The sequence below is a fragment of the Salarias fasciatus genome, chromosome 20 (assembly GCF_902148845.1).
Source record: "Salarias fasciatus chromosome 20, fSalaFa1.1, whole genome shotgun sequence".
Lineage (NCBI taxonomy): Eukaryota > Metazoa > Chordata > Actinopteri > Blenniiformes > Blenniidae > Salarias > Salarias fasciatus.
This window is the reverse complement of record NC_043764.1, coordinates 24,094,505-24,118,748: the sequence shown is the minus strand read 5'-3', so window position 1 is coordinate 24,118,748 and position 24,244 is coordinate 24,094,505. Positions and strand designations below refer to the sequence as shown.

Sequence of the window (24,244 nt, the reverse complement as noted above, 5' to 3'; positions counted from 1 at the left end):
GGGACACATATTGGAATTCATTTTTTTAAAGTCTACTTAAGTCAGACCCTAGAGCACATGCAGTTCTGCAACTGGTCACCGAGTCATAAATCATACTGAGTTTCATGAATCACACCAACGAACATTCCTGCACAAGTTGAGGAAAATAAGAAAATTACCACGACTCGTTTGAATCTACTGTAATTAAAAGTTGGAAATTAACTTGTGCATTATATCAAGTGTTTTATTCAATATTCTTAGTAATAAAGTGTTGTTTTTTTGGTCTCCAGAACTTCTCACTAATTGTGTGGAACCATGTGAAAAGAGATTAATTTACTAGATTCAGTGTAAAGACTTTTTATGGGAGAAAAGTGGTCATCAGTGATTGATTATAGAAGCCAGTTTAAAAGAAGAGTTTTCACGTACATAAACCCATCACATTTATAGTTAAGCCAAACTACACATGCCAGAAGAGGTTTAGTTTAACTTAGGAACCTAAAGTGGGAACCTGCTGTCAGTGGGACATGAATCTGCAAGCCTCCAAACACAAGCCAACTTCTCAGACCTCTAGGACACAACATTTGTGAATTAATAGCAAGGACGGGGAACATTACATTTATGCATTATGAACAAGGTGAGACGAGTTTATTAGAGTTCATTGCATTGCAGTGCTGCTGGACATCTTTCATGCTGCTGTCTGAAGGATTGCGTTGGATCAGGATCAACGATTCACTAATCTTCAGTTACAGGAGTTGAATGAAATAATAACAGAGAGTTGAGACGAGATTCTACTCAAGTTCATATATGTAGCTGTAGAGGCTTTTCAGCATAACTCATGCCATATTTAGCAGTTTTGTTATAGATTTTATGTACGAAATATTATTTCAGAAATAATGTCCATCCATCAGAATCAGAATCAGAATCATTTTTACTGGCCAAGTACAGTTGCCCATACAAGGAATTGGATGCGGTGGAGAGACACCCCGGCAGCCATTTGCAACGCCTTATCTTGAAAGGGTAAACAAGAGTTGGTTGGGGGTAATCACCCATCCATCCATCCATCAATCTAGAAGTACAACAGGAGCCAGGCTCCTGTCATGTGGAACCAGCTCCCTGTTTCAGTTAGGGAGGCTGATGCAGTCTCTACTTTCAAGGCTTGAGACCAAGGCTTTGAGACCTTAAAGCTTATAGTTAGGACTGGTTCAGGCCTCCCTGGACCATTTTCTTAGTGAAGCTACTACAGGTTAAGACTGTTGGAGGACCTGCAATGAACTTCTCTTCTCTCCTTTTTCACTCGACACGTTTCACTATGATGTATCATAAATCAATGTCTCTCTTCTCGTATGAACTCTGTCCCTCCTGCAGTCTCTCTCTCTCTCTCTCTCTCTCTCTCTCTCTCTCTCTCTCTCTCTCTCTCTCTCTCTCTCTCTGCCTCTCCCTCCAGGATCCCTGAGTTTTGTGATCAGCAGCCTCCTGTCCTGATCCACCTGCAGCTAGTGGGGCAATGTTAAGCTGATTCGGTGAACCAATCTGCCTGTCCAATCCTTTTCTCTTTTCTATCCTCTCACCACAAAAGGAATAGCAGAAGTCCGCCACCTCTGAGCCTGGTTCTGCAAAGGTTTCTTCCTTTTAAAAGGGAGTTTTTACCTTCCACAGTCAGTTTTTCTTGCTCATGTGGAACTCTTGGGTTTCTCTGTAAAAGAGCCTAGAAATCACTGTGATGAACTTGGCGCTTTATAAATAAACCTGTATTGAATTGAATTGAAAAGTCATGGCTTTAAAAAACAGTGGAGGTAATGTGCTAGTAACAGGAAGAAAAAGTCTCTTCTAGGTCATTTTTCTCTCTGTTAGTTACAAAGTCTTCACATTGTGCACGTAGTTCTACCACTGTAGGTTTGTGTATCAGTCGAGCTGTCGGCACTGTGTGGCTCAGTCTGGTGACAAATGAAATCAGGCACTTGGAGGGAGATGCTCTGACGTAGATGTCAGTGATTCTTGAAAGACAAAGGAAGCAGCAGCACAACAGTATAAAGACAGCTCTGGACAGGTCACATAAAGGTGAAGTAACATATATATGAGAGCATCACAGGTGCTTTGGTACAGACATGCTGGGGAACAGCAGTTCGATGAAATAGTAAAAGAGCTCCTCTTCACTGACTACAACACACTCTGCCAGTTGTTAATGTGAGCAAGTTGGATCCTGATGCTCCACACATGCATCGTTTATGTTTACATTAAGCTAAATACTAAGCCTTTTCCAGTTCATTGTCAGAAATGTTTGATTTTGTTAATGATTGCTATCCACAGATAAATCACTGATCTGTAAGTGCAGTACTCCATAACTGTGCTTCCCATGTTTACTCTGAGAGTAGAGCATTTTAAAATATTGCATACTGGAAGTCAGCCCATCCATCCATCTATCCATCCATCCATCCATCCACTTCCTTCGACGTCATCACTGCATCCACTGCACCGATCCTAACAATCTCACAGTCCATCTTTCTCCCTCTCTTGAACAAGACCCAAAGATATTTAAACTCCTCCACTTGAGACAGGGTCTCTCCACCTACCTGGAGAGGGCAGACTACCTTCTTCCGGTCGAGGATCATGGCCTCGGATTTGGAGGTGCTGATTCAGTCGCTTCACACTCAACTGCAAACCATCGATGAAGCCACTGAAAATTGTTCTCAAAAAGTTCCATTTTCACTGACTGTTTTCAAGTGAAAGCCGAAGTGTGTTACTACTTTTATAGTAGTGGTCATTCAGGAAAATGAAGCTTGGTTGTCAATAAGAAAAAGAACAGTAGAAAATTTCAGTGGGCAGTATCTCTTGTAGCAGCTATTTCAAAAAAGCTTGATTGTAACAACTAATAATTTAATGTAATTACATCATATCTGCCAAGAAAGTAATAAATTAGCCTTTTTCAAAGTAATGTGGCCAATAATTAAATAAATTGAAAATAGTATAATGAAATGTTGAGTTATGATAATAAATTCTCAATAATCTAAGTATTATATTAAAAATGTAGCATTTAAAAAACTTTAATGTTTTTTTTTAAACTGCTGCCAATTGTTTAGTAATTCAAAAACATGACTGCACTTTCATAGAAACAGTTTGATGATCAGAAATAGGTATTGGTGCAGGTTTAACATGAACTCCTACACATCAGGGGTATCAAGCACATTTTATTTCAGGGTCCAAAATACAGACATATTTTATCTTGAATAGGCCCGACTGGTAAAATAGTGCCTTAATAACCTTTGAACTTAAACTTTACAGTTTTCTCTGTTGTATATGTGTATAGTACATACACATATACACTATACATATACTACATACACATATGTATATAGAGTATATGTGATGAAAATGTTGATATTTTTGAAAAACCAAACAGTTACTACCAAAAATGACAACAAATGACAAATCCCGTCTCAAATTCTCAAACCTTTGGTTCAAAATGCATTGAAATGTCTGAAAAACTCCTCCTGTAGCTGTTGCATTATGCATGTTTTAACAAACTCACCCTGACAAGCATGACTTCAAGGCTATGAATGTAGATGTGTACTTTTCGTGACAGTATCAGCCATATGTCAGCATGTGTCAGTGTTGTGTTGTGCACAGTACTATTAACAGTTTTTTTTTTTTTTTTTAATATCAATTGTTATCATTATTTGCCCTTTGCTTGGTGGTTTGACTGAACTGGAGCTTCTTGAGAGTTGGTTTTGGCTCATGGGCTTCGTGTTTGACACCTCTGCTGTAGATACTCAACAACGGTTGTGAAAAATGTTTTATTATTTTATGACTACGTGATTGACCTAATCACATTCAGAATGGTCACAATTATGACTTTACTACCAGCTATTATAGTAATGTACATTATTACATTATGGGTCAATAACCCAGAGTTATAAACTGAACACAGAGAGACAGCAGCTCTGCAACAGTTTTTACGCACAAAAGTCAGGAGGGGAGTCAGATAAAGTTCAGTGGGCTGATTATAGCCGAGCTGCTACTACTCCCACGTCGGGGACTCTGTTGGCGCCGCGTTACAGTAACGCGTTACCGGCGGCGGCATTCCCCCCGGACAGCCATACAGTGCGGTGTTTGCAGTGGATCAGAGCGGCTCCAATCACACCGCCGCTCGTGGCTCACTTCCCCCGGCTGACGTCAGCTGACTGCCTCGGCTCCGCGCGCTGCGCTCCCCGCTCCTCCGGACACGGCAAGCCGGGGACTAAAAAAATAAAAAAATAATAATTAAAAAAAAATGCTGCTCTCCGTGCCCACAAGGACAGGATTCAACCCCTACAACGGATACACCGGCAAACCCAGCAAAAAGGTAAACGCGGCCGCGGCGGCTTCTCCACTTCTGCGCCGTCTTTGTGAAAGTAAAGTCATTGGTCGATGCTCGCCGAGCGTCTCCTTCCAGTTTGGAGCCGCTCGGCTCTTTGAGCTGCAGTGTCCTTGAAAGTGGATCACGGGGGGAGCCGAAACTCTCCCGCTCGCCGCGGGAGCGTTTGCCGTCGGCGTGTTGTGTTCTGTGTTGTGAAGTACAGAAACGGAGCCCGTTACATTGCCGCCTGTGGATTACCGGCCGTGTTGTTCGCCGGGGTTCGTTCCGAGGCGGACGGACGGTCGCGGCGCTTCCTGCACGGAGCCTGCGCGGCGCCGCGGACTCCTGGACCGGAGCAGCGCGTAAAGCTGCAAATGAGCCACCAAATCCTCAATATATTCGACTTTGGTGAGGATAGTTCAGGGGTGAATGAACATGAGCTTTACTGAAAGGGTGTTTTTATTGAATTGACCACAAGTTAGCAAAGTTTTTTTCCTCTTTTACGCGTACCGATATGCCCCACCCCTCTATTCTCACTAATGATTACTCAGAGGGGCTCAGGATTCTCTGGAAAGAGGAAAGTTACAGATACCTAGAAACATGTACGTATTATAAATGATAAACTACATAATAACACCGAAGTGTAACGAAATCCAAGGTGTGTTTTGGATCATTTTGATCACTGGAATGAATAATTCATTGGTTTTTCTTTTCAAACACGTTTCCTTCCAGCCTCTATTTTTCAAATTCAGATATATGTAGAAGTAATGGGATTACATAAGGCTATCCTCCAGGTAAAAGATTTTGAGTTTTCGTGTGCTGATTGTTTCCAGTTGTAATCTTTTCTCATCTATTGATGCACCTGGACATCAGTGATAGGACCTGATGAAGGCCTGATAGTGGTTTTTTTCTTCTTCTTTTTTGTGCTGATTGCTTTCAGTGGCATTCATATGTGCAGATTATTACTTGTGCCTTGCTATCAGCAGCTCAGAAATCCAACACATCTCTCCTTCCCTGTGTCATCACCCCTTCCCGCTTCACAGCTGGAAGGAATTCAGATTGCTTAGATTAATGACCTGGAATTCCTGGAATCCTGAATTCAGACAATGTGCTCATTTCAAGGGAGGCTCTCCAGACTCAAACCTGTTTCTTGGAAGAAGACGTGTGCGCTCACAATGAAAGAAAGAAAGAGGGAAAAAAAATCACAGTTCACATTGTGAGAGCGCCAAAGTCATGCAGAGGGGTGACTTGTAAATCCAGTGTCAAGTGGTAACCTCTGGTCTGTGTCATTTACTACGAGAAAAAGGGCGGAGAAAAGAAAGGGATTAGACCCCCCCCCCCCTCCTCCTCTTTCTTCTGCTTTCTATTAACTCCCTCAGTTTTTCTTTCTCCCTGGTGTGTTTCACATACCTTGATTTCAGTTGGAAACAGACTTTTAAAGCTTTTGGCTCAAACTGGATCGAGTCAGGCAAAGGAAGAGACCTAAAGGTTTCACCTTTGAGCCACAGGGAGTCGGAGCTTTTTCTCACTTCTTCAGCTTTTGAATTTTCCCACCTTGCACAGATTTTTTTGCATTTCTTTTTGTTTGCATGCAGCTCCGGGAATTTAATCGAAAGCGACTGTGTTTCTAAAGCTATGATCTTTTCCACTGTGCCTTTTAAGGTTCCCTTGAACAAACAGGTAAGGTGTTGATCTCTGCTTTACAACATGTGATATATTTCGAAAGCAGAGAATTGTGCATCATCGAAACAGTCACTTCACTCTTACAGCACTGAGATAATTGCATTTTAATGCTAAGCAAAGAAAATTTCATTGATGATCAACGAATGACTGAACTTGAGTAAATTATGTTTTAATGGAGTCTGCATTCATGCTTTCCTCAACCCAAACAGCAGTTTTATATGTAGAAAAGTAAGTGTAAATAATATTGATCGATTTTAAACTGTGCATTTCACAGATTTGTACTTATTTTGACAGAAGCCAGTGGCCCGAAAGTGACTATAAATAACAATTTTATTGTTTGGAAGAACAAATCCCAGAATACTTCAGGTTTTGCATTTATTGCAAATTATATTAAAATGCTCAACAGCACGTTCACGTCATGTTGTTCAGCTTTAGCACAAAGTCAAACTTGTCTAATTCTTTTCACCATTAGCGTTGTGGTTTTCCTTCCTCCTTGCGTCAAATGGAAAACCTGATAGGCCCAGAAGTTTGGATTCTGTGAGACTTGACTCTTCCTGCTCAGTAGCAGCTAATGAGAGGATCTACGTGATGCAGCATTTATTCAGTCGCAAATCTCTGTTAATACTCCAGACTTAAATGCACACATCCTGCCGCTCTCAGCACTCATTGTTCTTTCTGGGATGAAAAAGTCCTTGAGTCACCTGCACTCCCTGCAGACATCACCTCTGCTCCCTCCAACTGTAATCACCTCATCAGTCTTCAGCTGCAGCCGGGAGCACACTGCCGCTCTCTGCGCCATGCTGTCGCCCACTTATTGCACTTATGCTTCTCGCACAACTGTAGTGCTACCATAAAGTGCTGATTTATTTTTCTGCAGCTCGGAGTGACACTAACAGGGATGTGAGGACGGCATGCACCGCTTCAGGCTGCAGAACATCAATATTCTATATGAAAATAATTAATTAGCTGTGATATAACGTCAGAAGAATTCATCTGACGATCGCGTGTGAATTAGTAGCCGCTCGGCGAGTTGATTCTCACAGAAATGAGATGCCTCGGGGAATGAAGTTCAAATGAATTAATTCTAATCTTGAAGCCAAGACGAGCCCCCCACGATCCTGCTTCAAGGAGGGAAACACAAACATTTGTGTATTGCGGAGGAATGCAAAGAATGCTCCGAGACGACACTGCGATGAACGTAAGGAGGAGTGTAAACAGATCCGTGAGCCCTGGTGGAGGGAAGAGCAACAAGCAGTAGGGAAATCAGTGGCATGCGAGGAGGTCAGCTTTTGGGCACTGATTATCTCGGAGGACATGCAGACTTTCAGGCTGCAGAATTAGATTTGTGATTCTCAGTCATGTTCACTGAAGGACTCTCACTAACCCCCTCACGAGCTGCATGGTGTGTGTGTGTGTGTGTACAAGGGGCAGCGAACACAAAACGCTCTTGGTTGCATCAGGAAGGGAATTCACTGATAAACCGGTGCCAAATCAAACATGCAGATCAAATGATCCGCTGTGGCGACCCCGGTAAAGAGCGGCACAAATTTTCTGTCCGTTTGTGCGCGCTCTGGTGTTTGCCCAGTAAAATGACCTTACATGGGTGGCTAAACACCTGGAGCTGGGGCAGATGGGGAGTCGGAATGGAGCTGCCTCGCTGCCATCCTTTCCTCAGAAGGAGCCTAATAGAGCGGTCTTAATGAGACACTACCTTCTGACTAGAGAGCACATGAGAGGGATTAGCACTTCCTGCTAACAAGCTCAGATCCCAATTAGATAGGCCTCACTAGCCCGGCTCGGGCCCGGGCTCGGTTTCCCTGTCAGATCCTATCTCCCCAAGCCTCTGCAGGTGCATCCCCCCTGATACTGTGTGCAGGCCGCCTACAGTGCAGAGCAGGGAAAGCGCAGGAAGAGGCTGCCATTGTGGAACAACAAACAGCGTACTATTGATGCTAAAGAAGAGAGGGAGATTAGAGGAGCAGGGGAAGATGAATGGACTCTGTGATTTTTCCCAGCTTGACTAAGAAGACAGACCTTGGATTCTGAAGGCTGATCGCATATCAGTATGCAAAACTTAATTCAGGCGGACACGTAGTGAAAGAAAAAATCTGCAGAAGAAGGATAGATGCCGCTACTCGCGTCAGAAGTATATGAAGTGATGCTTTAATTTTACACATATAAGAAGGAATAAAAGGCCAGGCTACACTCTTCATATCCTGGAGACAGAAACGCCTGGAAATGCCTGCTTAGCACCAATCAATATTAGTAATAATAAATCATGGTAATTCTGTATGCAGCAGTTTTTAGATAAATGTACTTTGTTAGAGTAATGACCCTTTACTAGTTCTGCTTACATGTGGCTTCACTAAAGCTCAAGCTTCACTCTGTCTGATGCAGGCAGATTACTGAAACGCAGAGCACATGAATTTTGTTATGAAAACACGATTTTAAAAGGTGCCAGTGACTGCCGCTGCCCTGGGTTTATGATTAATATGCAGCGTTTCTGCTCATGCTATTACAATTCAGTACCATTCATGTGCAGCTAAGCCCTTTAACTGTCTTTCTACCTGTCTATATACATGTATTGTGATCAATTTACTGTTGAAATCCTGTCTCAACCATAAGAGACGATATGCACTATTTCAGCTCGTCAGTAAAGATTATTTCCAGTTGACCTACTCCATCACACATCACAACAATAGTCGATAGCGGGCTAGCGAGTTAGCAGCCCAGAGGCTTGAAAATGGGCGGCGTTTACAGTTTTCAGTCAGCTGCTTTCTTCTGTTTGAGCTCCTCTTTGCTTTCTAATGTTGGCTCGGGATGTGGAGCTCCAGCACATGTGCAGCCTGCCTGGCCCTGATCCAGTCCGATTGCTGTATACATGCAGGAGGAGATCGACTTTCAGTGACATTATCTGTGCCTGTCGTTGGACTTTTAAAGTCCTGTTTCAGTCAGACTGGGGCAATGCTGTGGAACATCTGAGTTGATGGATCCGGATGGATTGGTTTATCTTCCCCTGCCTCCTGGTTCCCATTTCCCAGTTCACATTAACAAACAAGCAATCTGGAGTACAGAAAAGAGACAATCAAGCTCTTCTTCACATGCATCATTTAAATGGACAAAGATATGAAGCTCAGGAGGGACAATTTTTATGCATGTTTGCTGTCCGACAGAACTTTTGGGACTGCCAGCTTTTCTTTATGACTGTTGCTGTAAAGCCTTCTGGTGACATGTGGCAGGTATATTTCACTGAAGTGGTGAGAGTGATCGTTGTTATTTATGCTCATGAGTACACATGACAAGAAAAATAAGTTATCGGTGTGCAGAGTGGGGACATCTCTTGACTCTCACTAAATTTGCTGCCATATTGAATGACTTTTGACATGTTTATGAGGGCTGTCCAAGGCCTCCTGCTTTCTCACTGTAAACTCCCAGGTTAGATGTATATTTTTTTCAGGCATATTTCTTAAGAGTTACACAACGTGCGTGGCACGGTCATTCTCCAGCGCAGCCAGCAGGTAACATGGTGTCCAAGCAGCACAAAATGCTCCACAGTTTGGTTACATTTCATGAGAAAGGAAATGAATGTGGAGTTTTCGTCAGCGTGAGACTGTCCTCTGCTGTTAATACTGCAAGTAAAAGTTAGCGCCGTTTGTCTCATTATAGAGTTTGATATTAGTAACTGTTTATGTTAAATGAATGCCTTCTCATGCATTTTTCCAAATGAGAATTGTCAAAGCACTGAATTGTTAAGCTGAAGCAAAAATGGAATCGGAATCAAAAACATCTTATCAATTCCCATCCCTGTTGAGAATCGGTGATATAGTCAACCTGTGGTGAAATACTAAGTGGAAAGAGCATTCAGACATGGACAGGTCGCGACCAGCTTCACTCCAGCTGTCTTCCTCTTTCACTTTTTTGATAAACTGGAGGCCGAGTGGTGGAATTTCTGTGCAAAAAGCCTTCCATGTACAGATAGATCTATCTCCTGAGTAAGATTCTCTCATGAATGATCAGATTAAAAAAAAAGACTAGACACATCACATGGCAAATCATAACCCCGATACACCAAAGCTTTTTTTGGATCTCTGCTTTTATTGCATGACTGTGACTCTTCGGAATTCACAGAAATGGACTTTTCACTATAATTTACTTGAATATAGGGAGGTAGAAGTGAAAACAAACACCTTTTGTTTAGGAGATGACTCAGTGAGCTGCTGAAATGATTCTGAAATCCAGCTCATAAATCACAGCATGTTTCTCTCAGCTGCCTGCCTCTTACTTGGTAATGGATTAAAAACAAATTTTGTGTGAATTGTGTACCGCGACAAGCCATCCCATTGTTCTCCGTGACCTGACCTGCTGACCCTCACTAATCAAACACTTCCTCCTCCTCTTCCTCCCCCTCCTCCTCCTCCTCCACAGCATCAAGGCCAAATACAGCTGATATCAAAACGCCCATGCCAGTTTGATTTTGTGTGCTATATTAAATCATTTTTCAAAAAACAGATACATTCAGAATGGACTTCACTTGGGCACATGCTCATACACCATGCGCTCAAGATTTATCATGATGACATTACGCGCTGGTGAATTTCATGCAGATTAAGCCACCATGGCGAGCGTGAAATGCTCATTGCGTTTCACACTCCTGCAGACAAATACAGAGTACAGGAGCAGGATCATGAAATTAAATCAGACACATCAGCATTATGGTAAATCTGAAGAGATCTGAGAACATGACAAAGATACGTCACATCAGTACTCATCTCAGAATTAACAGATTCTTTCTGGGAAACCTGTAAATGAGGAAAGTATTTACTTCACAGCTATAAAAATTAAATCTGGGATTATATATATATATTTTTTTTTTTTTTTTTTTTTTTTTTTTGAGAATTACTGTCCTTGTTTCTTTATATATCGAAAGCCCAAATAAAATCTCCTGATCTTCAAACAGCAGTATTGAGTTGCACAGCCTCAGTCATTTCAATGAAGTTTAATCCTGTTAATGCTTTAAAAAAGAGGAACTCACCCAACAAAAGAAACTAATCATAGTTTTATTGTATGCTTTCTTTCTTTCTTACTAAATGCTTTCCAATATATGCATTTTTATATATCCACTTTGAACTGGAATGCTCAATAATTATAAATTGTTCAGACTCATACAGTCTGTGTAGCGGCTAAAGTGTATGTTTGTGTGTTTGTTTGTGTGTGTGTGTGTGTGTGTGTGGGGGGGGTGTCTCACCCTGATAGTGATAATTCTGTAAATACAGTCAAATGTAGAAACAGTTGTCATGAAATCAGAAGTTTTTCAATTTTAACAAGTTGTTGCAACATTTTTACAGGAAACTGGCTTGCTTGGCACAGAACCAATAATTTACAGAATCAGAAATTGTGTCTTCTCCATGCTCCGTTCATGTCTCAGCTGAGCAAGCCAGTGACAGCTCGTCTCATAATATATTTATCCAGTTTCAGCTGCGATCCTTTTGTTGCAGAGACGTCAGTTTAGCCTGTTAGACACACTGCTGAACGTCAGAGCACTAAAGGACCGGGTCATCCCGTATTTTCCTGCTGACTGATAGTGAACATTGACTTGGACGGCCACCATTAATTCATCCACAGCCTAAGCAGTGCATGCTCAGGGATGTGAATTGCTTCTGGCTGCTTGGAGGGACATTTCTGTTTGATTAATTTGACGATAAATGTTTGAAGTGTCTCTATAACCTTGTAGTTGGTGATTTCTGTGATTCTCATCACTGCTAAAAGGCTTTTTCAGACACAGTGAAGTGTGTACACCTCACATTTAAGTGTGTAAATGTTTTCATTTGTTCTGCGTATGATTATGTTCTGCACATCCAGCTTGTTGTAAATTCTATAATCTTTTTTTTTTCGTTCTCTTTGGATTAATTTCATGATATCTATCCTGACGGGATTGGATTTATTTGTCTTTTCCAGAAGAAGAATGTTTTTCTAATATTAATCTTTTTTTATTGCCCATCTCATTTCATCTCGTCTCACCTGATCTATCAAACCGGATTAAGCAGTAAACTGTGATTGATATCCTGCCTCTATCTCTGTGACCTCGTCTGATTGGATTGCTCTTTTTAGTCCAGATCCTGTTAGCGGCCTCATGAGTGTGTACGCGTCCAAGCGCCGCCACCTGAGAGCACTTCGGCGTGCATTTAAATCTCTGACGGTGCTTTCTTTTTGTTCTTCAGCAGACATATGTGTCCCCATCCAACCATCAGATGGCTCCTCCAAGCCCCAACAGCACCAACAACAGCAGCGCCACCACCATCAGCAACGGCAGCAGCAGCGGCGGCGGCGGAGGCGAGCAGCTGAGCAAAACCAACCTTTACATCCGTGGCCTCCACCCTGGAACCACAGACCAGGATCTGGTTAAACTCTGTCAGCCGTAAGTCACCCAAAAAACCAATTGCTTGACTGTCTGCTCGCGCAGCCTATAAATCTGAGAGGCTGTCCGCTGGCAGCGCGCACCCCAGTGCAGCAGCACGGCAGATTATGATGGAGCGGAGTGATGGGTGATGGCCGGGCGGGATGAAAGGCTAAATGCTTTACTTGTCCACATGGGCAAATATTGCAGATGGATGACTTCCTCGCACTTGAAATACGCATGGATGCTGGAGGACACCTTATTAGGGATTCCTCAAATGCACCACGCAGATATATGTTCAGCCGAGCGTGTTTAAAATACGTCACGCAGTGGTTTTACGGGCAGGAAAAAAAACACTGAGATCAGACTGAAAACGGAGACGTTTCAGTTTGTTATGATTAAACACAGACGTCCCAACAACAGGGTGCTGAGTTTAGTCTGTTTAAAGCCTTTCACCTATTGTTCCTGCAAGCATTTTCCTTTAATCATACAGTGAGACGGCGATGAGACTGCGCAATCCAAACTCAGATTCACTTCCTGCACTATAAATACCACACGATGTTGCTCATCAGCATGAGTGTGAGGCTTCGAGAGCGGGTTGTGGGCAGCATGCAGGCAGACATCAAACGACAGGATCGTCCCATCCATCTGATATGTTTGTTAGGCCTTCAGTGGAAGACATCAAAACACGCAGGGCTGAGATGAATGATCCGCTTTTACTTAATTGAATTCTGGAGCCCGGTGACGAGAACCAGAGGAGCCGGGGAGAGGAGCGAGAGAGCGGCGGGAGAGAGAAGGGGGCTGGAGAGATTGAATAAGGGAGCGAGGGCGGGTGAGGCCTGCTATTTTACAGCTGTCTGGAAGATATGGCTCACATGAGGCTGCCCAACCCTACAGGAAACGGCGAACCCAGGGGAAAGGGAAAGACAAACAAGGGCAATGGCATTGGTGGGGGGGTAGGATGGAGAGAGTCAGAGGGGGAGGAGTGACTGGAGTTCAGGGTTTGTGTATCAGGTGGTGTTCTGTGGGGGTAGTTCTCATAATTCTGCTTTTACAGAGCAGATAAAATCACGGCATGAAATTTGCCTTTTAGCAGGCCGCATTAAGACCAACATAACTTTCGGTTAAACTCGACCGAAGGAGGAAACTGTGTCCAATAATAGTTATTAGGGGGGAAACGGCTTGTATATGTGGGCGTAAATCAGCAGGAAAACAACTCGTGGAGCCAATCCAACTTACCCGACTCAAGTTTGAACAGTAAATGTGTGCATACCATTAGGACGCGGCGCTGGCAGCGCTCCCCTCCCCCACACTTAGAATTGTTGTATGCGAGCTCTGAAACGTAGTGTGTACTGAGTGCGGGATGAGAGGAGGGGATGGGGGTTGGTCCTCCATCTCCGGCCCCTGCAGTTGTCTCCCTGGGTGCCTCGTTGCCGCTCTGGTTCCTGCCCCGGCCCGTCTCTGATGGCTGACCATGGATGGACGCTGGGCCGGACCGTGCATGCTGCGCTCGCTCACACATGGCTGAGTCTCCATTCGCTCCTTTTCACCCTGCGTCTTGAAGGCCGAGACCTCCGAGCCGCAATTTAATAACTCCAGCAAGTCGTGCGCGTCCAGCAGGGCTCACAGCTTAAACACCGGCTACAATCTGAAGTCGCAGACGACTGCTGGGATCGCCATCCACCCACTGGAGCAGTGTGCAGCGCAAACGACAATGATGGCTCACCCGCAAGTCGAGCTGGTGGCATCTTAAGGCTTAGAATCACAAATGCACCATTAAATAGTAATGTCATATAGGGGCGGAAATGCATAATACAACAGAACTGCAGTTAAACAACACCGGATGAGGGTGAGAGTAAATTTGGATATTCTATAGTGTATGGCAGTGTTTCTGTGTTGACTTGGGCATGTTTATGACAAAATGACCCGAACTGCTTTAAAGTGAGTTAAAAGAGAAAAAGTAGACATTTTATTGTTTCTCAAGCCACAGTAACCTGATTGAATAATATTGTAGTAAAGTTTATGCTCAACATTTGAAATGAAAACTGAACTTTCAGCACTAAATGGGAGATTGATTGGCTCTCCATCGCTTTGTATAAAGATTTGACACGTGGTCGATACTTAATAAGGTAGAGTATGTTCAAAAATGTGCATTTGTAGTGTGGAAATCACTTTAATGTCTTAGGCTGCCTCCTTCTGGGGTTGCTTGGAGTTTAAAGGGCACCAGTTAAAAGTCTTAAACTGTCACATAAGAATTTTATCAGGTCATCTTCTAATCCTCACTTTAAAAAAACCATGTGTGGTTAAAGTTGCGTCGCCTTGCCAGATGAGCCGCGCTGCAGGAGCGTTGCTCTGCTCTGCGGACGGACGGGCACTAAGACCCGGCGTCGGGGGAGGAGGGCTGACTGGGGAGAAGCTGGTTAGTAGAATGAGAGTGTGGCTTGGAGCCAGCGTTGGACAGGACAGCCAAGGAGAGGCATATCAGATTACACTGCATGCACATGCCTGGAGAGATGGGAACCGATAGAGCTGCTGCACCCAGCCGTTCGCCCAAGTCAGCCACTATTCCACACACCCGCAGCGGGAACATCCCAGTCAATAATGTTGCATTTTCGTATTGGTAGCACATTGGAAAGAGATGTAAAAATGCAGCAGGGGCCTTCATCTTTACCAAATTGTCACATCATGTTGGATTTCCCTGGAGGTTTGATCCCTATTGACATTCCTGTGTGAGCCGGATTGAATAAGATATGGGAAATCTATAGTTCTTGTAGCATGCAGAAACCCACAGGACATTACTCTTATTTCATTTAATTTACCAACCCCTCCTCTCTCTCACACACACACACACACGCACACACGCACTCACTAAAGATTTGCCTATCTGTATGAGTTATGACTCGATTGTGAAATTGTATTCAGTGTCACTGCGCTGAAAATGTCAGGTGACTTACAATTTAATCATCGTGACGCACGTGTGTATTAACCTAACAGGCCGATCTCCTGCCTCGGCAATATTGCAATTCTAATCCATAATTTCCAGCGAGCGGTCATGGTGTGTAACCCACTTTTTTTTTTTTTTCAGGTACGGAAAGATCGTATCCACCAAAGCTATCTTGGACAAAACGACCAATAAATGCAAAGGTGAGATTATTAAATTCGTCACTGTTCTTAGAAATTGTGGATAGTTGTTTGAGACGGTTTACTATTGAGATTCAGCTTTCTTAAAGTCTTGAAAAGAATGTTATTGAAACTCATTATAGAAGGTGGAAGGTTTTTTTTTTTTAACAGCTGCCTTCTTTATATTCCTAACCTTGCAGCCGTGACCCTGAACCAGTTGTTACAAAACAAAAATGAATAGAAAAAAAACTTAACTGCACGTTTCACCTGAGAAAACGAGATAAAGAACCCTGTTCTTGGACGTGTTTTTCTGTCAGATTGAACGCTTTGTTTTCACAGAGCCATTTCTCAGTAACTGAGTGTCCTCTCAGTGGATCATGTATTAACTAACGGTCACTCTCCTCGGTGGGTGTTCCGGCTGCAGTCTCTCATCTCTGCTGCAAAAACACCGCACTCATAAGGGTTCAGCAGTTTCCTGATAAAACTCACCCCAATACAGCTGCTCGCTTTCGGCTCTCTGCCGTGTACGTTGTGTTAAAGTTCACACTGCACCTTCTGAACAGGTGTGTAATGTGTGAAACAATGAGTTCAAAGTATTTTCTTTCACAGTCGATATTATCATGGGAGCAGGAGATGCAGCGCTGGGAATTCGTATGTTAATGCACCGTGAGACTAGTCGGAATCACAAATCGGCCACTGATGTTGTTTTGGAATAGTTCAGGTCAACAGTTTATCATAGTAAAAGAAAAAAAGAAGGCTGTGTCACCTCTTTTCACTTCTGTGAAGCCTCTCTGTGTTTTATTGCTCAGGTTAGTTTTGCTTCTCACTGTAACTTGTATCACTCATTGTATGTTTTGGTGGCCGCAGGCTACGGCTTTGTTGACTTTGACAGTCCGGCCTCGGCTCAGAAGGCGGTGACGGCGCTGAAGGCGGGTGGCGTGCAGGCTCAGATGGCCAAGGTAAGGAGAGAGGTCCATCCTTTCAGTTTAATCCAGACGGCTTGAGTGTTTTCAAGGTAAAAAGTTAAAAGCGACTCTTTCACCTTGCAGCAAATTGGCTGATTATAAAGTTCTCTCTCTTTCTGTTTTGTTTTGTTTTTTTTTTCCTCTCCTTTGTTATATGAGCCATGGTTTATGAGTTTAAGCCTGTTACGCTCCTCCAGTTTATTAGTACATCAGTGCGGGCGTGTTTTGCTGCATGCTGCAGTGTCAGGGTGTATTCTTTATTAGGTGTCTTTCTGGCCTCCAGCACACTGCCGAACATTTCTGCGCGCAAACAAGAGTCCACAGACGCACACAGGTACATGTGTGTTCACAGTGGTGACGGCGTTTAGGGAGCCTGCTCCCTGAGCTCCCTCCACAAAGGGCCTGTCTGTTCTCCCCAGTGGCATCTGACTCAGTGTCTGAGCAGCTCCCCAGTCAGCGGGGCACTGTGCCCAGCCTCCCGCCCTGTCAACACACACACACACACACACACACACACCGACACGCTAAACAATCGCACACTCGCTTCACCAGCCTTGCCTCAACCGGATTATGACGCGCGCTCGCGGACGCGCACGCCACCGACACCCTGGGAAAGCTGATCTCTTCGTTAAGCTGGATCACTGACATTCAGACGGCTTCTCGCTCGCGAAATAACTCGATTTCCGCGGCTCCCTCCGTCTCGGGTTTACAACCGGGCTTGTGTCTGCGTCAGATTTCTCTCTGACTCATTCTGACTCACTCGCGGCCGAAACCCTCGGCAGGTCTTCTCTGCCCCGCTCTTCGGGGGCTCGCTTGCTCGTCTGCACCATCGCGGAGGATGAAGAGGAGAGGAGGAAGGTGAAGGAGAAATCACCTTCATCGCAGGTCGCAGCGATTACACATGCATTATTCATGGCATGGAAATGAACTTGCGCTGCATTTACAGGTTTTTAATCACATCTGCACTATGAGATAATGAATATGCATCATGGTTGGAGGGAGATTGGTTATCTTACCAGATACTGTTTTTCAAATTGAATTTGAGGAGGGCACAGGGGGGACAGTCAAAAGCCTCAGAAATGGTTCAAAAGCAAAAAAAAGTCAAACTGAAGCAATTCACAGAGTTTCTGTCAGTTTGTTTCCCACAATTTCACGTTGAAATTTGAGATTTGCTCTGCTTTATCAGGCCAGCTGCTGCGTCTGCTTTCAAGGTCAGGATTACCACAAGAACGCCACTGTGACATCCGCTTTATTACCGCGATATGAGAGAGTGGAAGATAACGTTAGTCTTGTGAGGAGGTGATGGGACGGCGCTTCAGGATGTTCCCCAGACCGCCTCCCAAGGTCTTTGTCCAAAATGTGACATTTCACATGTGACATTACCAGAGGTAGCGCGGATGGAGAGCCACATGAAATGTAATTAAGCTTTAATATCACATTACCTGAATCACACACTTTCATCCTCTTCAGTCTCTCGCTCAATGACCTATTTCCTACATCTCTGGTAATAGCGTACGAGTGATGGAACAGAAGAGTGTGAAGAGGGGAAAAGAGAAAAATTCAGTTGGATTAAAGTAGACGAGGCTCAGATGTGGGATTCACTCTCCTCTTTTGCTCCTCCGCCGTTATTTATGGGGAAGTTTCTACCTCTCTGAATCAAAGCCCTGCAGATGTCTCTGCGTGTTCATACGCTGCTCACTTCTCCCACAAGGCCAAGGTGAAGTCCACCGATGTTTTTAAACTCCTTTCTTTATTTTTGTAAATTGCTCAAAGTCCTGTGCATCATCCAAACATCCCTCACATCACATGCATCCTGCTAAAAGGTCGTGTAAATTCCCTCTCGGCGTCGCAGGCGGACTTTTTTTTCATGGCTGCTGATTTCTGGAGGGCTCCTGTCAACATGCCGCAGCTGTCGGTCCGCCACATGGAAACAGAGGTCTGCACGCTCTCACCCCTCTTCTCTCCGCTCAGCAACAGGAGCAGGACCCCACCAACCTGTACATCTCCAACCTGCCGCTGTCCATGGACGAGCAGGAGCTGGAGAACATGCTGAAGCCCTTCAGCCAGGCCATTTCCACGCGCATCCTCCGAGACGCCAACGGAACCAGCCGGGGGGTCGGCTTCGCCAGGTACCGGCTGCTCAGTATTAACTGTTTATCCAGAAATAAAAAAATCTAACTCAGGCATTAATACTGAGATCAAACATCAACTTGTATTTATTTCCCATGGTGGGTGAGCCCTCTGGTGGGCAAACCTGGTCAGTAACTCACTGCTCAAGCAGGAGTCTTCAGCATTGATGCTGTCGCTAAACAGCAGAAAAAAACTGCAACTGACAGAGGAAGAGGGATATATGTGTATAAAATGTGACCTTGGGCGTTACTTTTCCCAACAGGATGGAGTCGACAGAGAAATGTGAGGCCATCATCCAACATTTCAATGGAAAATACATCAAGACGCCACCTGGAGTTCCTGGTTCGTTCTGTTTTTTCATTTTCAACTTTAAACTGAAATATTAAAAGCACATCTGTCCAATACAAGGATATTATCCAAAAAGCATCCAACCCTGCATGCAGCCCTGCTGTAATTTGTATTTTTTCTTTTTTTAATTCTTTGGAAAATCTCTGGTTCAGTGCCGTCAGAGCCTCTGCTGTGTAAATTTGCTGACGGAGGCCAGAAGAAGCGTCAGAGCCAAGGAAAATATCTGCAGAACGGCCGACCCTGGGCCAGGGATGGAGACACTGTGAGCTTATTTATGATACTTTTCATGTCTGGTGGCTCCTTTAAGGCTGATCTCCGTCTCCAGGACTTATGCTGCCTGTGCTTTTCCTCAGGGGGGAATGACTCTGACCTATGACCCCACCACGGCCTTACAGAACGGGTACGTACAGCGATCCCCATCAGCGTCTGGCGCCGCCTGGATGGGTGGACTCACTGCCAGCGTGTTTGTGTCTCCTCCTGCAGGTTCTACTCCTCTCCCTACAGCATCACACCCAGTCGAATGATGGGGCCGACCTCCCTCTCCCCGTACATGCATTCCCCCATGTCCACCTATCAGGTATCAGAAAAAACACAAACAGGGCGGCTGAATCCAACAGCTCAGCTTTTCCAATCGATTCGGGAGTCTTTGTTTTATTGGTGTGTGTGTGTGTGTGTGTGTGTGTGTGTGTGTGTGTGTGTGTGTGTGTCTCGCCCCTTCAGGTACACAACCCGTCCTGGATACATCACCAGTCATACATAATGCCGCCTACAGTTAGTATCTTGAATCTTAAACTGGTTGGTCTTTCCTCCTGTGTTCGCCGCGGTTCAGTTCTGTCACCCTCCCGCTTTAAGAACGGCGCTTTTCTCCCAGCGACGCACGCTAACGCCGTTTTTCATCGCAGGGAGCCGTCCTGACGCCGGGAATGGACCACACCATGTCCATCCAGCCCACCTCCATGATGGGGCCCCTGACGCAGCAGCTCAGCCACCTCTCCATGGGCAGCAGTGGCACAGTAAGACCAGTCAGGACCATTTATCTTCTCCTGAAAATCCCCACAGGCCTTAATGTCTCCCAGACCTCTCACTCCTGTGACTTACAACTCAGAGAAATGATCCTAATCTCTTCTGAGTTATTGTGGAGATCCTGTCTCCCGAAAGATTTGGAAAATCCTCATGTAATTTTGAGTAGACCTTATTGGGGCAAATTGAGTCAATGAGGAGTGTGTGAGGAGTGTGTGAGGAGTCCCCTTTGAGCTGCAGTTGTCACTCAAACTCATTGAGACAGGTGTAATTTAACCCATAACTCTTCTTTAATGCAGCTTTCTTCGCCAGTGCAGCTGTCATGTCGAATGATTTTCCCCCTCTTCTCTGCCCCGCTCTGCAGTACATGCCTGCAAACACATCTATGCAGGGGACCTACATACCCCAGTACACCCAAGTGCCTGCCACCAACATCTCAGTCGAGGTAAACCGCGTCCGGTTTGTCCCCCTACGGAGCAGGTTTGAAACGCCGGCCGTGAGTTTTAACCTCTGCCGCCTCTCTCTCAGGAAAGTGCCGTCCAACAACCTGTTGCCATCGAGACGCCCACAGATCACACAACCTACTCCTACCAGCATAACAAGTGAACAGGTGGGTCCCGGCGTTTCTGGTGTGCTGGGAACATTTTACTGGAATTGGTATTTTTACACGACAAATTGCTTCGCAATCAGCAAAGTGAATATTTCCACACATATTCATCTATTACATTCACTATTCTAGATTAGCACACAAATTTATTTCACACTCCTGTACCTGTCGTACCTGCCAGGTGGGGCTCTGCGGTGGTGAATTCTCCACAGTCGTGTCCAGTTTCGGTGGTTTCTAACCTTCTGTTCTCGTGTCAGGTCTTCCTCTGGAGCCGGCGCGTCTCTCAGCGGTTCCCACGGTGCTGGAAGTCGCCACAGAGACTCTGCACCTCGGAGGGCCATGGGACTGTTCCACACTAAAAGGACAACAAAAAAACAAACAAACACACAAAAAGATATTTTCTATGATGAACTCATGTTTTAAAACCGACTCTTTTGCTCCGATCAAGCAGACGTGGCGGATGGCGGGCAGAGCGAGACGCAGGAGTTGAGCGAGGAGCTTCTATTTTGATAGCAGTCCAGAGAAAAGGTCACACAAACACTACATGTTTTATGGAATGCTTTTGATTTCCCAGCACTCTTCCAGGGAGCTCGATTGAAACCAGGAAACGAACATTTCAACACTTTGTTTTTCGTTTTTTTCATGTTTCTTTGTAAGATTAGGCTCTTTTTTTCCATCTGAACCTGCCTTTTTGTACATAACTCTTTGTTTTGGTGTGTTTCTAGCTTCACGTGTTCTAGTTTGAAAAAAAAAAAAAGCTCACGACTCGTGTTGTGGACGGATCCGGTGCTGACGTGGAGCAGCAGCTTCATCAGTGTGAAACCTTGTTTTTTGTTTTGTTTTTTCCTGAAGTGCTCTCACTTCTCTTTGGCACTTGAAATAATTTATAGTTCCAACAATCTCGACAAAAAACAAAAAAAAAAATAGCTTCAGACAATCAGGAGATCACACAGAAGAGACGGTCATTGATGGCAGATTTCAGAGCTCCGGATCAGAGATAAATGGATTTAAAGCATTCCAGTTTATTGTTAGCAGAAGGTTGTAAAATGTGGTTTCACTTTGAGCTGCTCCACACATCCAAATCCAAAGTTGTTGAACAGGGATCACATGTTGTCGGGAGCTGCCTGTAAATCACATTTAAATTTATTCAGGCTTCCTTTTGACTTCCTTCTCCTTCTTTTTTTTTAAATAACCAGTGAAGAAATGCTTCATTTATTTCAATAACATGATACCAAATGGTCTGAACATGGCGACAGATGTGTTGCCTGTTTTTTTTTTTCTAATATCCCTTCTCTTTAAAAGGGAACACTAATTCTCTACTCAATCCCCAAAAAAAAGTATTTTCTGAAGAAGATGTTGAAGATTGGAGCGTCGTAGATCAACTGCTGTCTTCAGAAAACACTATTTTGGTGGATTATTAAGCCACAGCTGCATGTTTGCATCTATTTCTGCGTTCACATCCGTGGTTTTTTTTTTTTTTTTTTACATTTGTTATTTAAAAGTTTTCCTGTTTTTTTTTTTTTTATTGTTTTAATACTTTTAAGATTGATCCTATTTTTCAAAGAAGCTTTGATTTTATTTTTGATAGCGTGTTGTGTGTTTCAGATAGTGAGAATTTTCAGCTTTCTTTCAGATTGTTTGTGTTGGGAAAAAAAAAAACTACCTTGTTCTGGTTTCAGTGTCGACGTCAAAGAGGCTTTAAGATTTTTCTCAAAAGATATTTCAGTTCCGTCTGTGTCTCACACACACACACACACACACACACACACACACACACACACACACACACACACACACACACACACACACACACTGGCACTTTATTAACTCCTGGTCAGTGAAACATTTACAGGTGCATCTCAAGAGTGCAGTGAAGTGTAATGTAGTGGTGGGCGCACGGTTCGAATCCCGGCGGGAGGAATTTCTGTGTGGAGTTTGCATGTTCTCTCTTAAGTTACCCCCGAGGTGGGAATGAGTGTTTACTGGAATCTACTCCAGCAATTTATAGTGACCAATGATCTTCAAATGCTTGTTTTTAGACTGAGAGGAAATCTGAGTGACCGTAAGAAAGGAAGAACATGCAGTTTCTACACAAGAGTCCCACCCTCTGGCATCACTGTGCAGCCCGCTGATGAATCACGATAAAACAAAACATTGAGCTTCTCTTCTTCTGAGGCGCACCTGTCCTTTCTGGGTTCACATATTTTGTTACAGAAGTCAAACCTCAACTTACCTCATCCTGCTTCAGCGGTGTAGATTCAGTTTGCGTCCAGTAAGGCGCCTCCAGTCGCTCTGTGGCCGTTCACAGCTGGTACTGTGTCCACTTTCTTCTGACTCGTCCGTCCAGCGCTCGGAATTCACGCCCCAGGCTCTGATGTTCTATGCAATTAATTTATTATCCTTATAAATGCAATACTGCAAAGAATCCAAGAGACACCTCATACAATGACAATGGATCACCTCACTATGTTGACTCTACAGTTCTGGCTCACCTGACTCTCACTTTTCGCCCTTTCTTTTTGTTTTCTGTTCTTGTTGGTTGAACTGCTGCGTTAAAAGGGAACCGTTTCAAAAACCAAAATGTGGTTGTTAATGTTATTGTAGGAAATGTACCGAGAGAGAGAGAGAGAGAGAGAAAAATACTGGTCTTAGTTTTTATGTGGAGAGAACTTTCATTTTTACACCTTCAGCTTTTCTGGTTTCGTTTTGTTGTTGTGATACACCGTTCCATCCACTGCTGTCTGTTCTCTGTGTAAAGAGTGTGTGTCTGTAATGAGATTTGTTCGTGTGTGTACTGAGGACTTGTAAGTGTGGGTTTTTTTCCCCTCTTTTTAGACTGGCAGGCAGACTCACTCCTGCCTTCAGGCCTGCACTGTGTCTTCTAAGCTAGTCAGCTTTAATAACGCTGAAGTAGCACTGCAGCAGTGCACGCTGACGGGAAGTGTCGGACCTCGCTGGGCAAAAAATTAACCTGCGAGTCCAGTGTGAGGTCGATTAAAGCAGGGAAAAACAGGTTCTTACAGGTCCTTGCACACACACACACACACACACACACGCACACACACACACATGATCTTACAGATGCGAGTATGAACAGATCTAAATATGATAAAGTGGGATAGACAGCTGTACTGTCTCAGTGCTGAGTACTAAAAGCAGTTTTCCTCTTGTAAACTCGACTCAAGCTTCACAGAAATGCCTTAGATGTCTCTGGAAGGGATTGTGAAGTGCTCCTCAGTAGAACCTGACCTCTGACCGGAGTCGCTCCGTCTGAACAGCCTGAACACACTACCTATCTCCTGCTCCATTGTCATTCTGTGACTCCAAAATACTGAAGAAAAATGGCTTTATTCAGTCTAAACAATGTATGCTGCTAATTATTTCAACACCTGCCAGCTGAAGGTCATCAAGTCATGAACAGTGTCAGTTTCAACTCATCTTCTCCTCACATGTTTGTGCCATGGTCTTTTGTTTCCTTCTAAGCCCCCAAAAAAGAAAACACAAAAAATATCCCTGCAGCTATTAAACTTTACCTTTTCATTTTGAACTTGCCTTTTTTTTTTTAAATAAATGTTTTTTTTTCCACTGTGAGTTGTCTTTGGATGTGTTTGAAATAAGAGCGCGACTCGTTGGTTCTCTCATGTTTTATCAAGATATCAAACGTG

At 44.1% G+C, this 24,244-nt stretch overlaps 1 protein-coding gene across 3 annotated transcripts; it reads left to right on the top strand.

The window, feature by feature from the left end:
* Window positions 1-4,077: 4,077 nt before the first annotated feature.
* LOC115408086 (RNA-binding motif, single-stranded-interacting protein 2-like) lies at window positions 4,078-23,850 on the top strand. Of its 3 annotated transcripts, none has more exons than XM_030118682.1 (14): window positions 4,078-4,318; window positions 12,217-12,410; window positions 15,475-15,533; window positions 16,377-16,468; window positions 18,446-18,603; window positions 18,867-18,946; window positions 19,105-19,214; window positions 19,306-19,352; window positions 19,436-19,529; window positions 19,673-19,723; window positions 19,855-19,965; window positions 20,337-20,417; window positions 20,501-20,582; window positions 20,837-23,850. In XM_030118682.1, the coding sequence occupies exons 1-13, from the start codon at window positions 4,247-4,249 to the stop codon at window positions 20,576-20,578; spliced, it is 1,227 nt and encodes a 408-aa protein (XP_029974542.1). In that variant the 5' UTR covers window positions 4,078-4,246; the 3' UTR covers window positions 20,579-20,582; window positions 20,837-23,850. The 3 variants fall into 3 exon arrangements, with proteins under 3 accessions (XP_029974542.1, XP_029974543.1, XP_029974541.1); XM_030118681.1 differs by having other exon boundaries at window positions 4,082-4,318; window positions 12,214-12,410; XM_030118683.1 differs by lacking the exon at window positions 19,673-19,723 and having other exon boundaries at window positions 4,080-4,318; window positions 12,214-12,410.
* The last annotated feature ends 394 nt before the right edge of the window (window positions 23,851-24,244 follow it).